This window comes from Oxyura jamaicensis, chromosome 20, assembly GCF_011077185.1.
Source record: "Oxyura jamaicensis isolate SHBP4307 breed ruddy duck chromosome 20, BPBGC_Ojam_1.0, whole genome shotgun sequence".
NCBI classification, from domain to species: domain Eukaryota; kingdom Metazoa; phylum Chordata; class Aves; order Anseriformes; family Anatidae; genus Oxyura; species Oxyura jamaicensis.
The window spans coordinates 5,885,866-5,903,772 of NC_048912.1; the positions used below are offsets into that span (position 1 = coordinate 5,885,866).

The 17,907-nt window shown below is 55.3% G+C and overlaps 1 protein-coding gene and 1 long non-coding RNA gene across 6 annotated transcripts in view; one reads left to right on the forward strand and one right to left on the reverse strand.

Moving 5' to 3' along the window:
* HNF4A (hepatocyte nuclear factor 4 alpha) overlaps positions 1 to 17,907 on the reverse strand; it is a 35,266-nt gene that overhangs the window by 17,143 nt on the left and 216 nt on the right. The window contains exon 1 of one of the 4 annotated variants that reach the window (XM_035343489.1): positions 1,772 to 4,178. The exons of 2 other annotated variants lie outside the window; for them this stretch is intronic. In XM_035343489.1, coding sequence (XP_035199380.1) covers positions 1,772 to 1,892 — 121 coding nt within the window. In that variant the 5' untranslated portion in view covers positions 1,893 to 4,178. Of the gene's footprint in view, positions 1 to 1,771; positions 4,179 to 17,907 lie in introns of those variants that run through there. One more of the 4 variants, XM_035343490.1, reaches the window with a different exon arrangement.
* LOC118176501 lies at positions 174 to 16,467 on the forward strand. Of its 2 annotated transcripts, XR_004755438.1 has the most exons (6): positions 176 to 1,412; positions 4,603 to 5,832; positions 8,819 to 9,026; positions 14,401 to 14,582; positions 15,835 to 16,108; positions 16,336 to 16,467. It is a non-coding gene; the product is annotated as an uncharacterized LOC118176501 (long non-coding RNA). The 2 variants fall into 2 exon arrangements; XR_004755437.1 differs by having other exon boundaries at positions 174 to 1,412; positions 15,842 to 16,461.

The following is a 17,907-nucleotide window of genomic DNA, read 5'->3' on the forward strand; positions in this document are numbered from 1 at the left end:
CAATGCTTGTCTATCAGTGACAGCCCAGATACATCCCTCCTAGTGGTGTATCATGCTCCAGAGGAATATATAACAGGAGAAACTGGTACTGAAATCTTCACCTGATAGGAACTGGTTCCATTTTTGGTGAGCTGATGGATAATTTTCCTATCAAGTCCATAGTGCCAAAAATATGGGCTTTTGGCTGCTGCATTGAAGGGAGTTTAATAGATGTAAATTTGGAGTTAAAGTAAATGGAGGAAGGAAAAAACAACACAGTTTGTGACCTTGCAGCTGAGTTAGGGTGACAGGACCCCCTCGGGGTCCCCAGGCCAGCCCAAACACAGGATGTGTTTGTAGTGGGACAGTGGCAAACTTCTCAGGGCTGAGTGGCCACCCCAGGCTGGAGCCGGGGAGCCCCACAGGACACAGGCTGAGCTCTCCGGCACTCTGTGGGCAGTTGCCCTGCGGTGAGACCTGTCCCTCACAGGGACCTAGGCACATGAGGAGGAGAGGTGTCAGTGCCTTGTAACGCAGCTGACTCATCTGCCTCTAGGGCACATTTTGTGCTGCCCCTGAGCTAGCTGTATGAAATACCTGTGTCCCTCTGCCTCGTGGAGCCCCCACTCACAGCCCCTGTGCAGGGTGAGCTTTTCTGGTTTCTCCCTGCACAGAAACCTCTGTGTGCCACCTGGGAAAGGAGCACAGGGAGCAAAGCCTGCGCTTGTCCTCGAGGGTCCCGCTGGGTGCTGGCAGAGCCCAAGGGGGCTGCTTTCGGCCCCAAACCCTCCTGGTGGGTAGGACCAGCCCTGGGCACAGAGGACAGGGGGAGGCGGTTGCACAGTTTTGGCACCATGATGCCACACCTGCAGGGAGCAGAGCTGCAGCCGGGGGAAGAGCTGTGCTGCTGGCACGGTCCTGCCAGGACAGGGGTGCCCAAGCAGCCCCGGTGACATGGCAAGTGGGAGGAAAGGGCTCAGGGAGTCATTTTCTGCAGCATGCCTTCTTTAGTCATGAACATGAATTTAGAGAGATGTTAGGGGGACTTGGAGAGGAATCTCCTCTTATTGCAGAGTGTTAATTAACAGGACTCCTTGGTCCCCAAATGGGTGGGCCAGTATTGCAAATCCTGGGCGGTTAAGTGTGATTCCACTTTCCTGAAGGGATGGGAGCTCTCAACAACCCTTGCCAGCTCCGCTTGCTCCTCTCCCAGCCAGGCTGAGCTCCCAGGGACCGCGCTCACACCCAGCACTGCACGGGTGAAGGGCTGTGGCCTCAGGGTGGCTCCTGGGGCAGTGCTTAAATCACTTTTTAAATCAATTTCACCCTTACCAGGCACTAAGAAGCTTTCTGGGCTGGGGAAAACCTAGCTACAGCCACTCCTGGGATGGGACTGGCTTTCCGCTCGAGTCACGGGCTCGGTGGAGTTTCTGGTGAGCAGTAGGCAGCGTTTCAGTTTGCAGCTTTGGGGTTTTTTCTTTCTTTCAGAGCCTGTGGGCAGTGAGACCCACCTGTCCTCAGCTCAGGCAGGCCCTGGGCCGTGGCTGAATGTCCGGTGTGGACCACTAATCCCACTGCGCTCTTGGTGTGCGCCCATCCCCGAGGTGTCCGGGCACCATCCCTGCCATACCCAGCACCGCTCCACCACCTCTATTTCTCCCCGGGTAAATTAAGAAGCCCCTGCAAGCCACACAACAGAGAGCCCCGCGGTGCCCCCACCCCTCCCCAGGAGCAATTCGGCGACCACCTTGGGGACTCATCCCTCAGCAGAGGAGGCGGCGCGGGGACTTACCGTTGCCCATAGCCAGCACCTGCATGTTCTCGAACTCCAGAGTGGTATACGCCGGGTCCAATGCCGCGCTATAATCTGCCATCTCCATGTCTATCAGGGCTTTGGAAAGGCGCATTATCATCGGCAAACACGGGCCAGATTGTACTGATTCCCTTGTCCGAGGCTATTGGCCCTTATTGCCTCTCTCTGCCTTCGCTGCGTCCCCTATCTGTTGTCTTTTATTTCAAATATTTCTCTGAAAGGATTTGCTGAGCCTCAAGGCCTATACTCCCCAGAGGGGTGGAGGCAGGAGGCAGGGGGTTAATCTTTAATCATCTCACCCACTGCTGAACGCTGCTAGGCTGTTTTTTTTTTTTTTTTTTTTTTTTTTTTGGGTTTTTGGTGGAGCAGCAGTGATTCTTGTTGACTGTTTATTATTGAATCTCGAGGCGCTGTGCTCATTTCAGCCCCAGGCACACGCAGGACCACGAGAGAAGGCGCTCGCCACCCAGGAAACACCTTTCTGGTGCTATTGACCTTGATGCCAAGCTGCTGCTGTTGGTCTTAATTGTACCTGGAGTGGAAAACTTGGAAAAAACCCTGCATAGAGAACAAGGCTGCTCTTCACTTCTGTCATCGCCTTCCCCTCTCCACCGTTCGTTGCCTTCGCCCCCTGATTTCCCCTTCTTGCTCCCTCCCTCCCACAGCTCTTCCTTTTTTCTCCCTTTCCTCTCCACGAAGGTCAGCGCCTGCATTGCCATTTACACGTTGCTATGCAAAGTAACGACGTAGGGCTCATTTTACTTCCCTATAAACCCAGTTTTACAGGGGCTGAGTGCCCTATAAACAGGTCCCACTCTGCAGCCGTGACCAAACAACCTTCGGGGTGAGGGTTTGCTGAGCGCCAGGCACGCAAGCGGAGCGGCGAGCCAGGGCCGAGCCAGGCCGGGGCTGGCGCGGGCACCCAGGGCACGGCCGGGCCTGCTCCTGTCCCCTTCGTCCCGGTGTTGGAGCCACCCGGTGTCAGGCACACCCTGGCCCTGCTTTGACTGACACGTCTTAAAAGTTTCATTGGGCGTTTTACAGCTCAGCAGGGCTTTGCTCTGCGGTGTGGAGTTTCCTTCTGTGGATTCAACCTCGGCTCTCTTACGGGCCTCCAGCCTGCTGGCATGGCCGACGCCTCGGGGCAGACCCCAGGGGGCACACAAGCGGCAGAGCTCGTGCTCTCTGAGCCCAGCTCACTCAGAGCATGTCAGCCCTCACCAGGACTGACAAATTCCACTGTAATTTGCACCTAAAAAGTGTATGATCAACGAGCGGGTATTTAATTGATCACTGAATGGCGTCAGCTGGATTGCTCAGGAAAACAAGCAACTGATGATTCAGTATCAGCTTGCTCTGCACTGAAAACATCCCCGATTTCACAATCGGCTGGGTCCACGCTGCCAATCTGGGCTTCAAATGTGTTTGTATTTGTGCCTCCTGGGTGCACCAACGCAGCTCTGGCTCCATGAGCCATCCTCGCCGTGGTGGTTAAATTAGGATGTAGGTAGCACTTCCAAAGAGCACTTTTACCTTTGGGCTACAGATCTCCAGGAGCAAAGTGGAGAACAGGGGAAAGCCCCTGATTCCCTGCTTGGGTTTGGTGATAAGTGATCCTTTTCTGCAGGGGAAACAGTTCTGTGCTCTCAGGAGACAGGACAGACCCTCTCTGCACTCACATGGCTGGTTGTACTTTCCTTCAGCAGGCAGTCCTGGGCTAAAAATGAATTTAATGATGTGCTCAGGGTGTAGATGGTGAGGTGGAGTACAGCCCTGCTGTGGCCTCATTTCAGGGCCCTCTGTCCCAGTCCTGCTCGGACCACGGTGATCCCTTTGATTAGATAAATGCTACAGACACTAGGTCAAATATGTGCAGGATTTGCCACAGTGTCTAGTAAAATATCATAAAAGCGTGGTCTGTTTTGCTCTTTTCAGCAAAATAAGCCTTTTGCTTAAATAGCCTGCTGACAAAATAGGGCTGCAAAGGCCGTTTGCTTCTAGGGCAGGAAGGATTAAGAGGGCCAGGAATACAAGACGGGGAGGCAGTGTGTGAGAGGCAGATAAGGAGCGGGGAAGTTTGGAGAGCATTAGGTGGCTCACGAGGCAGGGAGCTGTCAATGGGACGTGGAGCTTTCCGTCCCCAGGCTTGTGTTGACTGTTGTTTTCCCGTTACCGGTGTCCTGTCCTGTCGCTGGTGCACCCTCACAAAGCTCGTCTTAGCACAGAGGTGAAGGACCAGACCACCAAGGACACCGCGCACTTCCTTTGCCCCTGAGATGGGCTCACAGCACGGGGCTCAGCCCCGTGGAAGTGTGTCTGCTGCAGGAGGCTGATGTCCCCTGGGGACGGGCTGCCTGGGGAGTCCTTGTCTCTGTCCGACATCCCTGCATGGTGGCTTTTTGGGACAGCTTGCAAATGTAGTCATGGCCTATAATAGTAAATAGGACCACGATGGCCTGCAGCTGTTTTAGGATGGATATGTGCTGGCTTAAAGCTGGTTTGGAGGCTGATTTGAACATTTCTGCCCTACAAAAGATGTTTGGGGTTTTTCTGTTTGAGGTAGAGACAACTCTAAGCTGGCAATCAGCTGGGGACAGCCTGTTCATCCATGCTGGGCTGCCAGGATGCAAACCCAGGGGAAGGCAGGGTGTGCTCCAGGGCCACAAGCACGGCTGGAAGAGCACCAGGGCTGGCTTGTCCCGTAGGAAGGAAAGGACATTTTGGAGGGGCTTTAGCAATGCAGTACAGGCACGGAGGGACCCCATGCTGTATCCCAAGCAGAGCCCTGGTAAAGCAAAGCTGGTTCCAAGCCAGGTGCTCAGGGGAATTTCAGCTTTAAGGCTATCTCCTACTCCCTCTTCTGTCCCTTCCACCTATGCCAGAAGATGGCTGCAAAGGAAACTTTTACAGCTTCAGGCCATGAAGCCTTCTGCACTAAGCAATTATTTTTTATCAGCTGAGCAATAAATCCTTCAGCCTTTTTCCACTCTAGCACCTCATGACACTAATTCTGCCTTATCTGTATGTCTTTGGCAAATTAATCTAAAGCAAAAGGGGATTCCCTGAAAATAAGATCTATGTCTTTCAGCAAAAGAGGATGGGGAATAGACTCTGTAGTAGAACATTTATGGGAAGGATACCATCAGCTTCCATGCTTGCTAGCTCTTTATGTCAAGTGGGTGAGGAGGCTCCTCTCACAGGGCTCCTCCTGCCCTTCTTGAACAGTGTTGTAGGATCAAGAGACGATTCAAGCTGAAAGGGACCTCAGAAATCTCCGATCCAGCCTCCTGCTCAGAGCAAACCTTTGGGTTTCCCTGTTCCTGCTCTGCACTCTCAGGAAATCCCTGGCAGAAGTGCCAGTGCCCAGAGCCAGCGGGACAAAGCTCGCAGAGCACTGGCGCGATGCTTCTGCTGCCGCTTGGCAGCCACCGCTCCAGATTGCTCCTACCATGTCACTCCACAACTGAAGTAGCTTTTTCTTGGCATGCAAGTGAAGTACAGCTGGGCTCCGGGTCTGAAATCTCTCAGGTCCAGGAAAGCCCTGAACAAGGTCAGGGCTTTGCAGCCAGCCCCAGGGAGGGCCACTGCTCAGGGACCACACCAGCAAAGCCCGCCGCAGTTTCGCCAAGTCAAGCTGGTGGGGAAGCACAAAGCTGAGGTGCAAGACAAAGACCAAAAGTCCCAGGGGAACATCGCCAGCATAGTCATCTCCACACATGCAAAGGTCCCTTCTGCTTTTTTTTTTTTTTTTTTTTCCCTTTGAAATTTCAAATTCCAGTTTGTGGACAAAGTCCTGCCTATCTGAGAATATAGATCTCCGACCACTGACCAAACTCCACTCCAAGCAGTCCTGAGGGCTGCGTTTCCCCTTGCCCACGGATGCCTCCACTCAGTCCCTGGATCTGCCAGGATCTCACCGAAACTTTTGCACCAGAACAGAGCGCTCATACTTGCAAAAAGTGGATTTTGCGCGTTTGAACCTTATCTTCAGTATCTTCCTTTCTGAATGCGGAATGGGAAGGACCATCTGTAATAACCAGGTAGGAGCCTTATCACCTGCAATTCATTTGGGCAGCCATAGAAAATGAGAAGGTGAAACAAGGGCTTCCATTGTGCTTATACTAGCAATTTTAGCTCATCATTTAAATTAGGGAAGGGGGAAAAAAAGGCAGCTTCAGAAGGGATGGAAAACACGAGGGCACGTTAGCTCTTGGAGGCAAAGCCACTCCATATGGTTAACTGATAACTCCAATTTGCCTCTTCCCTCTCATCTTTTCTGATTCTCCTGATTAAGCTCAACTTATTCTCATGCTAATCATTTCTCGACCTGTTTATTCTGCATTAAAAAATTAACAGAGAGCAGTTTACTGCATGACTTGTTCACACAGAAATGCTACAGATTAGCAGGCAGGCTTTAAGCCTCAACGCAAGGCTTTTGGGTGAAGCACCCAGTCTGCGCGGCTCGAGGATGAGGTTTTTTTCCTGTTTTTAAAGAACAGCTTTTTCTAAAGTCAATATAAATCCCCCTCCCTTCATGCCTTAAGTATATTTGCTCTGTGGCTATTTCCAAAGGGGAAAGATAAAGCCAAGGGCTAGTGTTTTGTCAGACTTTCTGTAAACAGGGATATTTAGGCCACACTGTCAAGCCTCTTTGCCTTCTACTGCAGAGAGTCATGACTTCTGGGGCAGAGCTGCCGGCGTGTTAATAAGCAGCTCCGAGGAATTTGCAGGGGCTGCGGGGGACTGCAGGTCAGCACAGCTGAAACAAGCCCCGAGCTGAAGCAGAGGATCTTCATTTAAGCTCCAGGCAATCATCTGGCTGACACACGGACAGGTGTCAGTCCCCAAAACGTCCACGGCAGCAGAGAGAAGTCTCCAGGAAAACAGATCATTAACCAGAAGCTGTTTAGGGGCTGTCTGCCCCTTGCCATCCCCGTGCAGCACATCCCTGCCCTGGCAAAACACACAGAAGAGCCCTTGGTGGGGCATGGCTCACCCGGGAAGTGGATCAGGAGGTGACCACAGTGACATGTCAGAGTGAGATTTGTGCCCTGGGGAAGACGTGGGCGTTTTGTTCAATGACAAATTCTCCCCAGTGCTGAAGTTCCTGTAGCTGTGGTTGGGTCAGATGTTGTTCGGAGGCCTTGGGGCGATGCTGCTGTGTCAGCTGGGATGCTGCACGGGACAGTGCAATAGCACTGCACAGCAGCTCCCGAGCAGACACTGGGCACGTTACCACTGGTGAGCCCTGGGACATGCAGCAGTGCTAGGGGCTCCCCAGCACATCTATTGGAGGATGCAGGCAGCTTTGCTGCAACCTCGGGTTATTTCTCACTGGTGCCAAAAGTTTTGAAAGGTAGCCAAACCAACCCGAACAGTCCAGGCCCCCAGGACATAAAATCACTCTACAGTGAACCAAGGTGATTTTTGGACATGTGCTTCAAAGGATGCAGACGACTCTGCTTGAAATCCTCTCCAAAAGCAACATGTGCATTTCAACCGAAGCTGGGATGGATGTTGGAGCTGGAGGCAACTAATGGAGCTGAAATAAATAGCTGCTATGGGAAAGCGGCAGAAAAAGAACTGCAACGACGGGGACAGACAGGGCATTTCGGCATATACTGCTTGAGCGATAACACCGTGCGTGCCTTTCATCCCGGGATCAGAAAGGGGTTTATTATGCTGACTAACAAAGGCTCTGAGCACTTGAGGAAGTAATTATTGTTACTCTTAGGAGCTGTTGTTTTGCAAGGACAGTAGAAACAAAGAAAGTTGGAGCTGTTTTCAGCATGGCAGCTGCACTCAGAAATGTCAGTGCATTTGCCTATCTTGTTTGTATTTGCAATCGCTCTGGCTACATGGCAGCAGGAGAACGGTGTCTGCGTGTCGGGAGCCACAAGTGTGTGCTGCTGGCTCTGAAAATCTGGCCGGTGTGTTTTTGTGCAAAATCATGCACTGAGCCCAAGTGAGGAAAAGGAACTATTAATTTCATCTTATCCCATCACACCGCAGCCTGCAGCTTGGCCCAATTTACAGCTTCCACCTCCGATTCCTGCCGCCCCACCCAAATCCCTATAATCTGTGACCATTGCGTCAGATCCCAAACACAACCGAACGGAAACCCGGAAGCTTTCCAGCAAAATACTCTCCTGCCTGCTCGGGAGGAAATCAAGAAAAGCTCCACAGCCACCTGCCACGTGATGGTCCGGATTCACGGTCTGTGTTGGCAGCTGCTCAGCCCGAATCCAACTATTTCAGGCCCAGTCTGTAGGGGAACAGAACTGGTGGGGAAGCAGCGGCTCTGGAGAGAAAGTTTGCTGTCAGGTTTTCCGCAGAGCTGTGTTCAGCAGGGAGCAAGGAGCACCTATCACTCCGTGCCTTGCCTGCTCACACATTTAGCATGACAGGGAGCTTGGCAGCACACACCTGGACCTGTAGAGAACTTGTTCAACAGGTGAATGCGATCCCTTTGGAATTGAAGTCATCCTCTAATTTCCCAGGGAAAAAGATCCCTGCACAGCCTATGGTCTGGCAGACAACCCGGGCTGTCCGTGCACCCCTGCCAGCTGTTTGCAGCGCTTTTAGGTTTCACTGGCTTTATACGCCCTGTTCCTTCTACACATGGAACAGCCCCGGAATTGATCCAGCCGGTGGAGAAATAGGCTGAGGAGGAGAACAGCCAAAATCAACAAAGGTTACAAAGCAAGTTTTGCCTTTTTTTTTTTTTTTTTTTTTTTTAAAATTTATCTTTTTGCAAAGGTGGATTTCATCAGCACGCCATGCCTGCTGGAAGTGACCTCCAGTCACTGCCGGCACTCTCGGGATCGGCCCTCGCTAGCTCTGGGGGAGGGCTGATGAAATTAAGGCAAACAACTGCAAAACTAGTCAGGGTTTGAAGAGCTGCAGGCATCAGGAGGGCGGTAGAGGGATGGTGTAAACCTGTGCGCTTGGAGGATGGGTAAAATTTGAGAGATTCCAGTTCCTGGAGTCAGAAACAAGTTAGTGCAAAATGCTTCTTCTCCACAGGAGCGTGCAGAGTGACCGAATAGCCTGGACTGCCCCTAATGTCCTTGGTCTCCTAAGGACACAAGTGCCAGAGGAGTAAATGGAGGCAAAACAACCACCGGGACCTTGCTGGTAGCACCTGCAGCCCGTGGCCATCACGACACTCATCTGCGTAACGCTCCTGTCCTGTTTACTGCCACAGGAATAAAAAGCTGCAGGAGATAGCAAGGTACGGACATATCTCAACTTTCTACGTGCAAGTTTTGTTGCGTGGGGTGGCAGCAAAGGGAGGGAATTACTTATCTCACCAATCCCAAAAGCCACACGGCCAGGACACCGCCAACCGCCTGGCTCGCAGCTAACAAACAGCGTGGCAAACTGCTAATTCCCCCCTGAGTATTTGACCTATGTCTCCAAGAGAGAATAACATTATTATTTGTCCCTTTACACTCCTGCAGGACCCAGTGCCATTGGCCTCTTCTGCCATAAAGAAATTAAAATATATTATGACCATAAACTACCTCATTTCAGGAAACGAACCATTTCTAGTAAGCGTATCATGGGATGCCAAAGCCATGAACTTTTCTAAATCAATCATCAGCTGATAAAGAGTGCAGGTATGTGCTGGGAGCAGCTCCCAGCTCGTGGCTCCCCAAGCAGCTCCCAGCACGGCGCTGGTGTGGGGGGCCCGTCCCGTGCCGTGGTGGCTGGGGACATGCAGGGGGCATGAATTGTGCTGGAGCAGCAAGTGCAAGACCTGCTTTCAGGGAACTGCTCATGCAAGAGGACCCCCAGGGTTTCCCCATGAGCACCCCAACTCCAGGAAACCTCCTCACTGCCTCTCCTCGCACCCCATTCCTCTGCACCATGGTCCTGTGGGTGCTGAGGCAGGGGAGCAGCGCACAGAGCCAGCTCTCTTCCCGCTAGGAGAACCTTTGGGAACATGTGCGGGTACCTGGTGTTTCCTGGAGGAGGTGGTATCTGCTGCCATGCATCTTCCAGGGGTGCCCGGCCCTGCAGGCAGACCTAGGGGAGTCTCGCCCTCGCATGGGGCCGCGCACCCGGCGAGCCCCCGGTGGGCTGTGGGGTGAGAGCCATGCCTGAGCGGGTGCTGGGGAGCTGGCTGCCGTGTGGCAGCAGGGCTCGGCTAATCCCTTAATGCTGGTCACAATGAGATTTGATGGGGAGCAGGAGTTCGTGCCGCAGAGCTGCAGGTTTTAAAGGGTTCTGGCCACTGCCTGGAGGGGAATTATAAGGTGGCTCTGGGTCTGTGCCCTGCTGTTGGTACCCACAGCGATGCTCGGAGCTTTCTGAGCCACCTTTCTGAGGTGCCCTCACCCTGGTCTCTGCCCTGCTGCTGTGTTTCTGCAGGGCAGGGGGGCCTGACTGCACGTGCAGCTGTGGAGGCTGCACCGCCAAATGTGCCTGGGCACGTTTAACAGCAGGAGCAGGTCAGGCTGTGTGGGGAGAGGCTGGGAGCTTTCGCTTTAAAATGTTTCTATATAAATACCCATAACACGATATCCTTGAGAAACAACCTTTGTTTCACCTCCCAGGCGCGCATGGGCAATCGATGTCAGGCAGCTGCCGTTACAAGAGGAGAAGGGAGGTGCAAAGCACGTTAGCAAGCAGGGAGCTGCACGCGTGGTGCTCCCCACCTTTGGGCAGCCTTTAGATTTGTGTCTTGCGGAGCCCTGGGCAGCAGCTCCAGCAATTCAAACCGCCCCAGTGCCAGCACTGCAGGAGCTCTGCTGCCCTGTGTCAGAGCCCTCCTCTCCTAAAGAAACTGGGACCTGGAAAGCTCTCCGGGCTGAGGTTTCTTAATAGACCGTGCATATTGGTTCACCCAGCTCCTCTTGCTGGGCAGTTGAGGAGTCTCCATGCCCCAGGCAGCCCAGGCTTTTAGCTAGCATGGTCCCTGGATGTGCCTTACACCGTGGCCAAGCCGAGTCAAGCCCACCAGGAAGAACAGGGATTTTCCAGGTACCAAATGACAAGTGAACCCTCTCTGCCACTGCAGCACTGAATTTTCTATTTTTTTTCTGGAGGTAGAGCTGCTATGGAGCTCTCGTGTTGGCCCAAGGCCCAGGCCCAGCAGGGAGCGCAGAAGCTGCCGGGCACTGAGATTATTCCCCTCTGCGAGGAGTGTGTGGCACTGTGTGACCTGCTTAGCCTGAAGGAGTAAAATTAGGTGAGGGATTAGAGTGGCACTTCACTGAGTTTTCACATGCTTGGAGCAATGAATTCAGTGCTGAAACGGAGAACTAGGTGACTTTGCAATGCATCCGCGTGTTGCGTGGCAGCTGCCCTGATCAGGCCCAGGCCCAAGTGTGGCCTTTGTCAGCCCCCACACCTTGAGGAGCTATCGGCATGGCCAAGCCCATCTGAAACACAAACTTTCCTGCACTTTCCTTCCTCCTCAGAGAGCTTTCCTCCTGCTGAGCCTGCCCCTCCTCTCACTGTGCAGAGGAGGAGAGCTTGTTTCTGCTCTCCCCGAGATGCCAGACCCCTCGCTGCCTCTCAAAGGCACAATTGTAATGGGCAACATCGTGACTAAATTGGCCCTGCCCCACCTCTGCAAGCCTCTGCTCCCACCCTGGGTTTCCTGGGACTCATCGGAATTAATTGTGATAGCACAGCTGATAGGGGCTTCCAGAAGGCTCCCGGTGAGTCACGGGTGGGGAATGGCAATTCAGTTCAAACAGAAGATGCCGTTCAGAGGGGAAGGCAACTTTCAGTTTGGCTTTGAGGTTTCAAGAAGCACGATGGATATGAGATGTGGGGCCAGGAGGGACAGCCTGAGTCCGTCTGAGAAGGCCAGCGAGGGGACCCCAGCCCAGCAGCTCCATACCATGCCACGTGCTGGCCGGTGATGGGCACAGATGCCCGGCGTGTCTGCGCGGGGCCGGGAGCAGCATCGTGCACTGCCTGGAGGGCAGGGCTGGCTCTGAACTGTGCGTAACCCCGTGACACCTCCCTTCACCCGTCTGTTTCCACACCGCTGTGTTAACTCCTGTAGCAGGGAAACACACCCAGTACACAGAGATTTCTCCCAGATGGTGGCAGTCACCAGGCACACACCCAGGGATGGAGCTGCGGGCAGCGCCCGCCTCTGCCTCCACCAGGATGTCCCCGTGGGGACCAAACCACCACCATTTATTTACTCCTTGACCTCAGCCCTTCAAGGCAGGGGGAACAGACAGGGATGTGGATCTAGAGCCCTGCTGCTTGCCCCCCTCCCCTCTTGCCTCCCTTCCGTACTCTTGATTTCCTGGTGCTGCCTTTGTCCTGCCAGCACCAATCCCTTTGGGGACCCAATACACCGGACAAGGGCGTTTTTCCATGGGGCACTTGTTTTTTTATGCCTTCTGCTATCCCCCACTGTTGCTCTATCCATTAACCTGACCCTGTCAGGCCTCACAGTCTGTGGCTGGATTTCCTTGGGGTGACCACCAATGAATCTTCGTGCCGGGCTGTGTCTCACCAGGGCAGCGGGGTGGGCCCTGCTTCCCCTATGGACAGGGCAGGGTGTGGGACTTGCGCATCCTCTGGAAATGGGGAGCAGGCTGGTGTGGCAGAAGGAGGAGCAGAAGCTTCTCACGTGGAGTCAAGGCTTTGGGGACCGTGCAGCAAAATTCAGAGCATCCCATCAGAGCGGAGAGGGCGAGAGGTGACGGAGCGTGGCGGTGGGAGAGAAGCTCTGCCGGCTCCGTTGGAGGCGCTGGGCCATAAACACAGCACGGTGGCTGTCGTTTATGTGTCGGCAAACATGTCGAGTGGGCTCGACTATTGATTCTTACCATATAAAAAGAGTGTTGTGCCACTTGTTCAGGTTTGCGCAGGTTTTACAGCTCTTGTTCTGAGAAGTGCCCATGTATTTGGTTTTGCTCCTTCCTCCAGGTCTGTCTGTTGACATTGGCTCTCTTAAGCAGAGCGCAGAGCCACGCCAGGAAGCTGAGTGTACAGCTCTCCCTGCTTTTCCCCCTTCCCAGGGGCTATCACCTATAAAATCTTGCACACGCCCATGGCCAGGACAGCGTTATCATGCAGAGACAGGTGAAAGATACCCGCTGGTCCCTCGCTGGTGGGTTCGGGTGCCCAGGCTCAGTGGCAGGAGCTGAGCCACCCAGCTGGATGGGTGAGTGTTGGGGTACGTGGGCAAAGCAGCAGGGAAGGTGCTGCCGGGTGCTTGTGTCCTGGGCGGCCTGGGGTGGGGTGAGCAAGGTGAGGGGACAGCCCTCGTAGGGCTGCGATGAAAATCAGCGTGCCAAAAGCAGCGTGGATGTCTGGAGAAGGTGTCAGAGCTCCCAACGCATTGTCATGGAGGAGGCAGCCCACGCATGGTGCCCCACGGTGTCACCGTCCCCACTTCCAATCCTCTTCTCCTGGGGAGGTGCCAGCACCCGCTGAGCCCCCGGGGACACCTCCGTGCGGGGGGCTTGGAGGGCTGAGCCCACGCTGATGGTCCCCATCCGCCCCTCGGCGCTGGAGCTCCTGGTCCCACGGGATGCAGCCAGAGTCCCTCTAGTGGCTGCAGCACCTTGGGGTAGGGATCTGGGCCGGCCACCAGGCACGTGGCTTTTTGAGCCAGGGTCTGCTCCTCGGCTGCTGGCACCTTTCCGGTAGCCACAGCTCTGCGTGAAGCTGCTTTGCGTGGAGCTGTGGTGCCTTATCTTGAGCACGTTATTTTTGAGGCTTGCGTTTCCTGAAGGGATTTGCTGGGTGATTTCTGTTGATGCTCAGGCTGAAGCTTGGACATGAGTTATTTTGGGGAGTAATTGCTTCTGGGACCTGGCTTAGCTCCGGGACCCTAGTGGAAATTTGGTGCCTATGCCCAGTGCTGCTGAGCAGAGCTGTCAGGTCCGGGTTCGTGATACAGCCACTACCTCGAAATACGCCTTCCATGAAAATTCTGCAACATTTGCTGTTTCCACAAACATTTCTGCCAGGAAATTTGTTTGCACGAACATTTGAGGAAAGCAAACAGAGAAGGAGCCTGAACACAAACAATCAGGGATGGGATTTTTTTCAGCATTTGCCACACTCTAACTCCGACACTTCCAGACGCTCGCCCTGCTCTGCCCCGTGAACTACCCTGGCTGCCGCCGCTGGCCCTGCTCCTGCTGCAGATATTGCTGTTTACAGGAAATATTTACAGGGAACAGGCCTTTCTGGCTGCAGGATCACCGTCACTCACCACCCCGTGCACTCCAAGTTCTCAGTTCTGGGTGACCCATCCCTCTGGGGAGCGGACCTACACCTGCCTCGGGGGGCTCCAAGTAAGGCTCCCCTGCCAGAGCTGGGTCTCACTGCCCCGTGACAGCAGCACTTCTGTTCTCGCTCCCCCTTATAAAAGCACCACTGTGTTTTCAAGAGCAGCCGGGGGCTGTCCTGCAGCAGTGGAAGTCGCACATCTCGGTGTGATCAGAGCATCCCCGGCTCTGCTGAGCCCAGCCACAAAGAAACTCCACCAAGCACCAGCGAACAGCACACAGGGTCCCTCCGAGACAGCTAAATGTTTGTCCCTTTTGCTTCCTATCTACATACCGCTGCTTATTCCTGGGTGTAGCCAGATCCTACTCAGCTGTTTCTGGTTCCTGTAGGTGCTGCCCCACCAGCACTGGTGTCACGGCCCCTGGGAGCAGCTGGTGGGGATGGTGGGAGTGGGGATGGGAAGGGGGCCGTGGAAAGCACGTGGCTGTGGTGGGTGTCCCAGCACTGCCTGTCCTTGACAGCCCTCATGCAATGGAGAAGGAGGAGACAGAGGTGTTAAATAGTAGCTGATGTGAGTGTGCGAGGGGAAAAAAAGCTCAGGTTGGGTCATATCTAATAGCAGCCCATAAAAATTAAATCAAATTTACAACAAAAAGTACAAATATTTAGAAATTCTGCCTACTTTTCTGTTCTTCAGCTCAAACTGTTCACCACATCCGACCCAAATGCCTTAGCAGCTCTGACCTCTCACATTTTTCAGCTAATTTCCAAAGCTGCTTTACTGAGCTTGCCCCAATTATGCGCTGCTGCCTGCTGAAAGCACCCAGCCAAGGCATCCCTGGCACCGAGAGCCTCTCCTGAAACAGGAAGGAGCGGTGCAGTGCTGGGGTTAGGGGCAGCTGCCCTGATTGCGCCGGTCTCACTGGGAGGAGAAAAACAGAGACAGGCTCTTCTTCTCGCTCCTGGAAGGAAGGAAGCCCAGGGCCCCATCCTGGGCATCCCCCTCTCCATCCCGTGTCCTCTCACAAACATTTTTAGCCTCTCCTCCACCAGTGTCTTAGCACCAGCATGCCCGGAGCGGCAGGCACTGCTGCGGGAGCAGTTTCCATCCTACAGCCCTGAGCAGGTGCTGGGGAGGAGGCTGAACGTCCTCCCCAGCCCCGCGACCTCTTTCCCTTCTCGCTGAGTGTCCGTGCGGGGTTCTGGGGACCAGACACCTTCACCACGGCTCCTGCGGGGTATCCTCCCGCTCCTTTACACATAGCACAGGTCCCGTGTTTTTGTGGGAACCCAGGAGGTGGTTTGGGGACGGGGGGGGTGGGGAGGATTGCTGTAAGCGTGCTGGGGGATGGATGGTGAAACACTGAAGCTGTGAGACGGAGAGGTGAAAATATCAGAAGCCAGTCTGCTCATCGGTCACAGAAAGACCTGAAAATAACCTCACGGCACGGCTGGGGCTCAGCACTGCCACGGCTCCAGGCAGTGCCCGCTTTTCCTCGCGAGGGAACAAACTTCCCAGTGGCTCTGGGGAGGGTTTGGCCACCACGCTGCCACCTGCCCTGCGGCGTGTCCTGGTCCCTGTGCCCAGCCAGCTGCGGTGCCAGCCCAGCCAAATGCACTGCAGGCTGCTGGGGAGGCGAGAGGCTGCCGGGTCTCCGTCTCCTCCGGCCATTCCTCCGCCTCTGTTTGGATAACTTCTTCACCCATTTTGTTTAGGAGGACTCCCCTCCTTCTGCCAACAGTCTGACTTTTCTCTCGCTTCAGCCTGGGAGGCCCTTCTTTCTCTTTTATTATTATTATTTTTTTCTCTTCCCCCTCGCGAGGCCCCAGGCTCAGCAGCCTGGCCCCGGGACAGACTCGCAAGCCGCGGGTGTCTGCGCTGCCTTTGTTTGTGCACCGAGCCAGATGGGGCGAGCGGCGCAGGTGGGATGTGGAGCAATTCTTCCCAGGTCGGCCCGCCCGCTGACCCTCAGCCGGTCCCCGGGGAGAATTACTGCGGAGCTATTCGCCTGCCTTCCCCTAAGGTCACCGATGTGCCAGGGCTGGCAAACGGCTGCTCGCTTAGAGCCAGATGCAAGCGGACGTCACAACTTAATCGTAAGTGAATAAACAGCTCGGCCAGCTCCTTGAATACCGTCTGACTGCAAGGGCTGATGCTCACTGCAGAAAAGTGGATGGCTTCATGCCCCGGGGCAGAGGACGGCACACGCACCCTGGGTTTGGGACACGTGGACCCAGCCACCTCGCACTGCCCTGGCTCCCCCTGTGCTGTCACATGCCGTGGCTGTGACACCCACGTCACTTGTGCCTCCCCTTCTGCCCAGGTAAGTACCAGCATCCCAGTCCGCTGTGCTGGCCGGTGGTGGTGACTGTGCCGAGGGGCAGAGCCTCCGAACCACCCCCAGGCATCAAGGCTCGGTTCACTAGCAGCCCTCATCACGCGTCTCCCCGCACACGGTCAAAGCAGCACCAGCTGGGGACACAGTCACGATCTGCACCGACCAGACCCAAAGCTGAGCATTATTTTGAGCTGGGCTTAATGCGAGAGACCCTGGCTCCTACACACCTAGGGCGTACAAATAAATGAAAACAGATTAAACCAAAGACTTTTGTGACTGTCTCATTTCTCCTGCACCCCTGTAGCTCTCTGCTCCATGCCCAGCCCGGGGATGCTGTTGCACATCCTAGACAATCCCTACATTGCGAGGGGCCGTGCACCCACCGACGTGCTGATGTGCGATGTGCGACTGCAGAGATGTGCATGGGGGCATTTGGAGCCAAAAAGCAAAGCAGGCCGGGGAATCCTGAAGTACATGGGGCAAGGAAACACGGCCCCCCACGGCATGGACTCCCAGCACGGAGCTGGCTTAGGGCTGATGGTGGCAGGGACGTCCCCCACTGTCCCTTTGGAGATGTGGGGTGTGTGGCTGGGCACCCTCAGGGGCCTGCGGGCCTGGAGCCATCACCTGAAACGTGGCCACGAGCAAAGCACGGGCAGGTGGCCCAGGAGCCCAGCAAACCTCCTGGGGCCGGCTGCAGCACACACGGAGCATGGGCTGGTGGGGCTGTGACTTCGGGGCAAGTGTGGCAAAGGGTAAGTGGAGCAGGATGCCAAAACCAGAGTGAGGAGAGGCAGGGTGGCGTGATGGAGAGCCCTGGGGATGTGATGGAGAGCCCCGGAGTGTGACGGAGAGCCTTGTGACTGTGAGACCTCGTCTGCTGCATCCCCGCTCTGCCCCCTGGCCATACCCAGGGCTCTGGAGGCCCCAGATCTCACAGGACCACACCAGCCCCGGCCCCTCGCCTCCAGGGGAAGCTGCAGCACGTCTGAACCCAGGGGGTAAGAGCAGGATGACGACAGCCTGGGCAGGGGGGACCTGTCCCCCAGCGCCCACGTGCCTTTGTTGGCCATTGGCACCCAGCCCAGTGAACGAATGCAGCAGCCTGGGGCTGCCCTGGGCTGGTACCGGGGCAGGACGTGCTGCCTGGCGCCCCACACCATGGTGCCTGGGCGCTGAAATCCCCGCCAGGAGCCCTGCTCAGCATCACCCCGGCCCGGCCGCTTCCCATGGCCGGCGGGGCCGCTCGGGCAGCCGGGGCCCGCCGCAGACCACACGCAGCCTTGGCGTTCGGGCTGGCTTTGTGTCCCGAGGCAGCACGTCGGGGGGCTTCAAGGCTGCTTCCACTTGCAGCTGGGAACCCGCTCCCTATCCGGGGCGCAGCGGCCCCTCGGCGAGCGGGTCGGCCCCGCTCTGCTCCCTCCAGCACCTTCCTTCTTCTTCCAGCCGAGCGGAGCGAACGAGAACAACTTATCTTTATGTATACCTCTAGTATGCACGGATAAAATCGGGGACCCTTTCTCTCCAGCCTCCGCACGTGGCGGGGCCGGGTGCCGC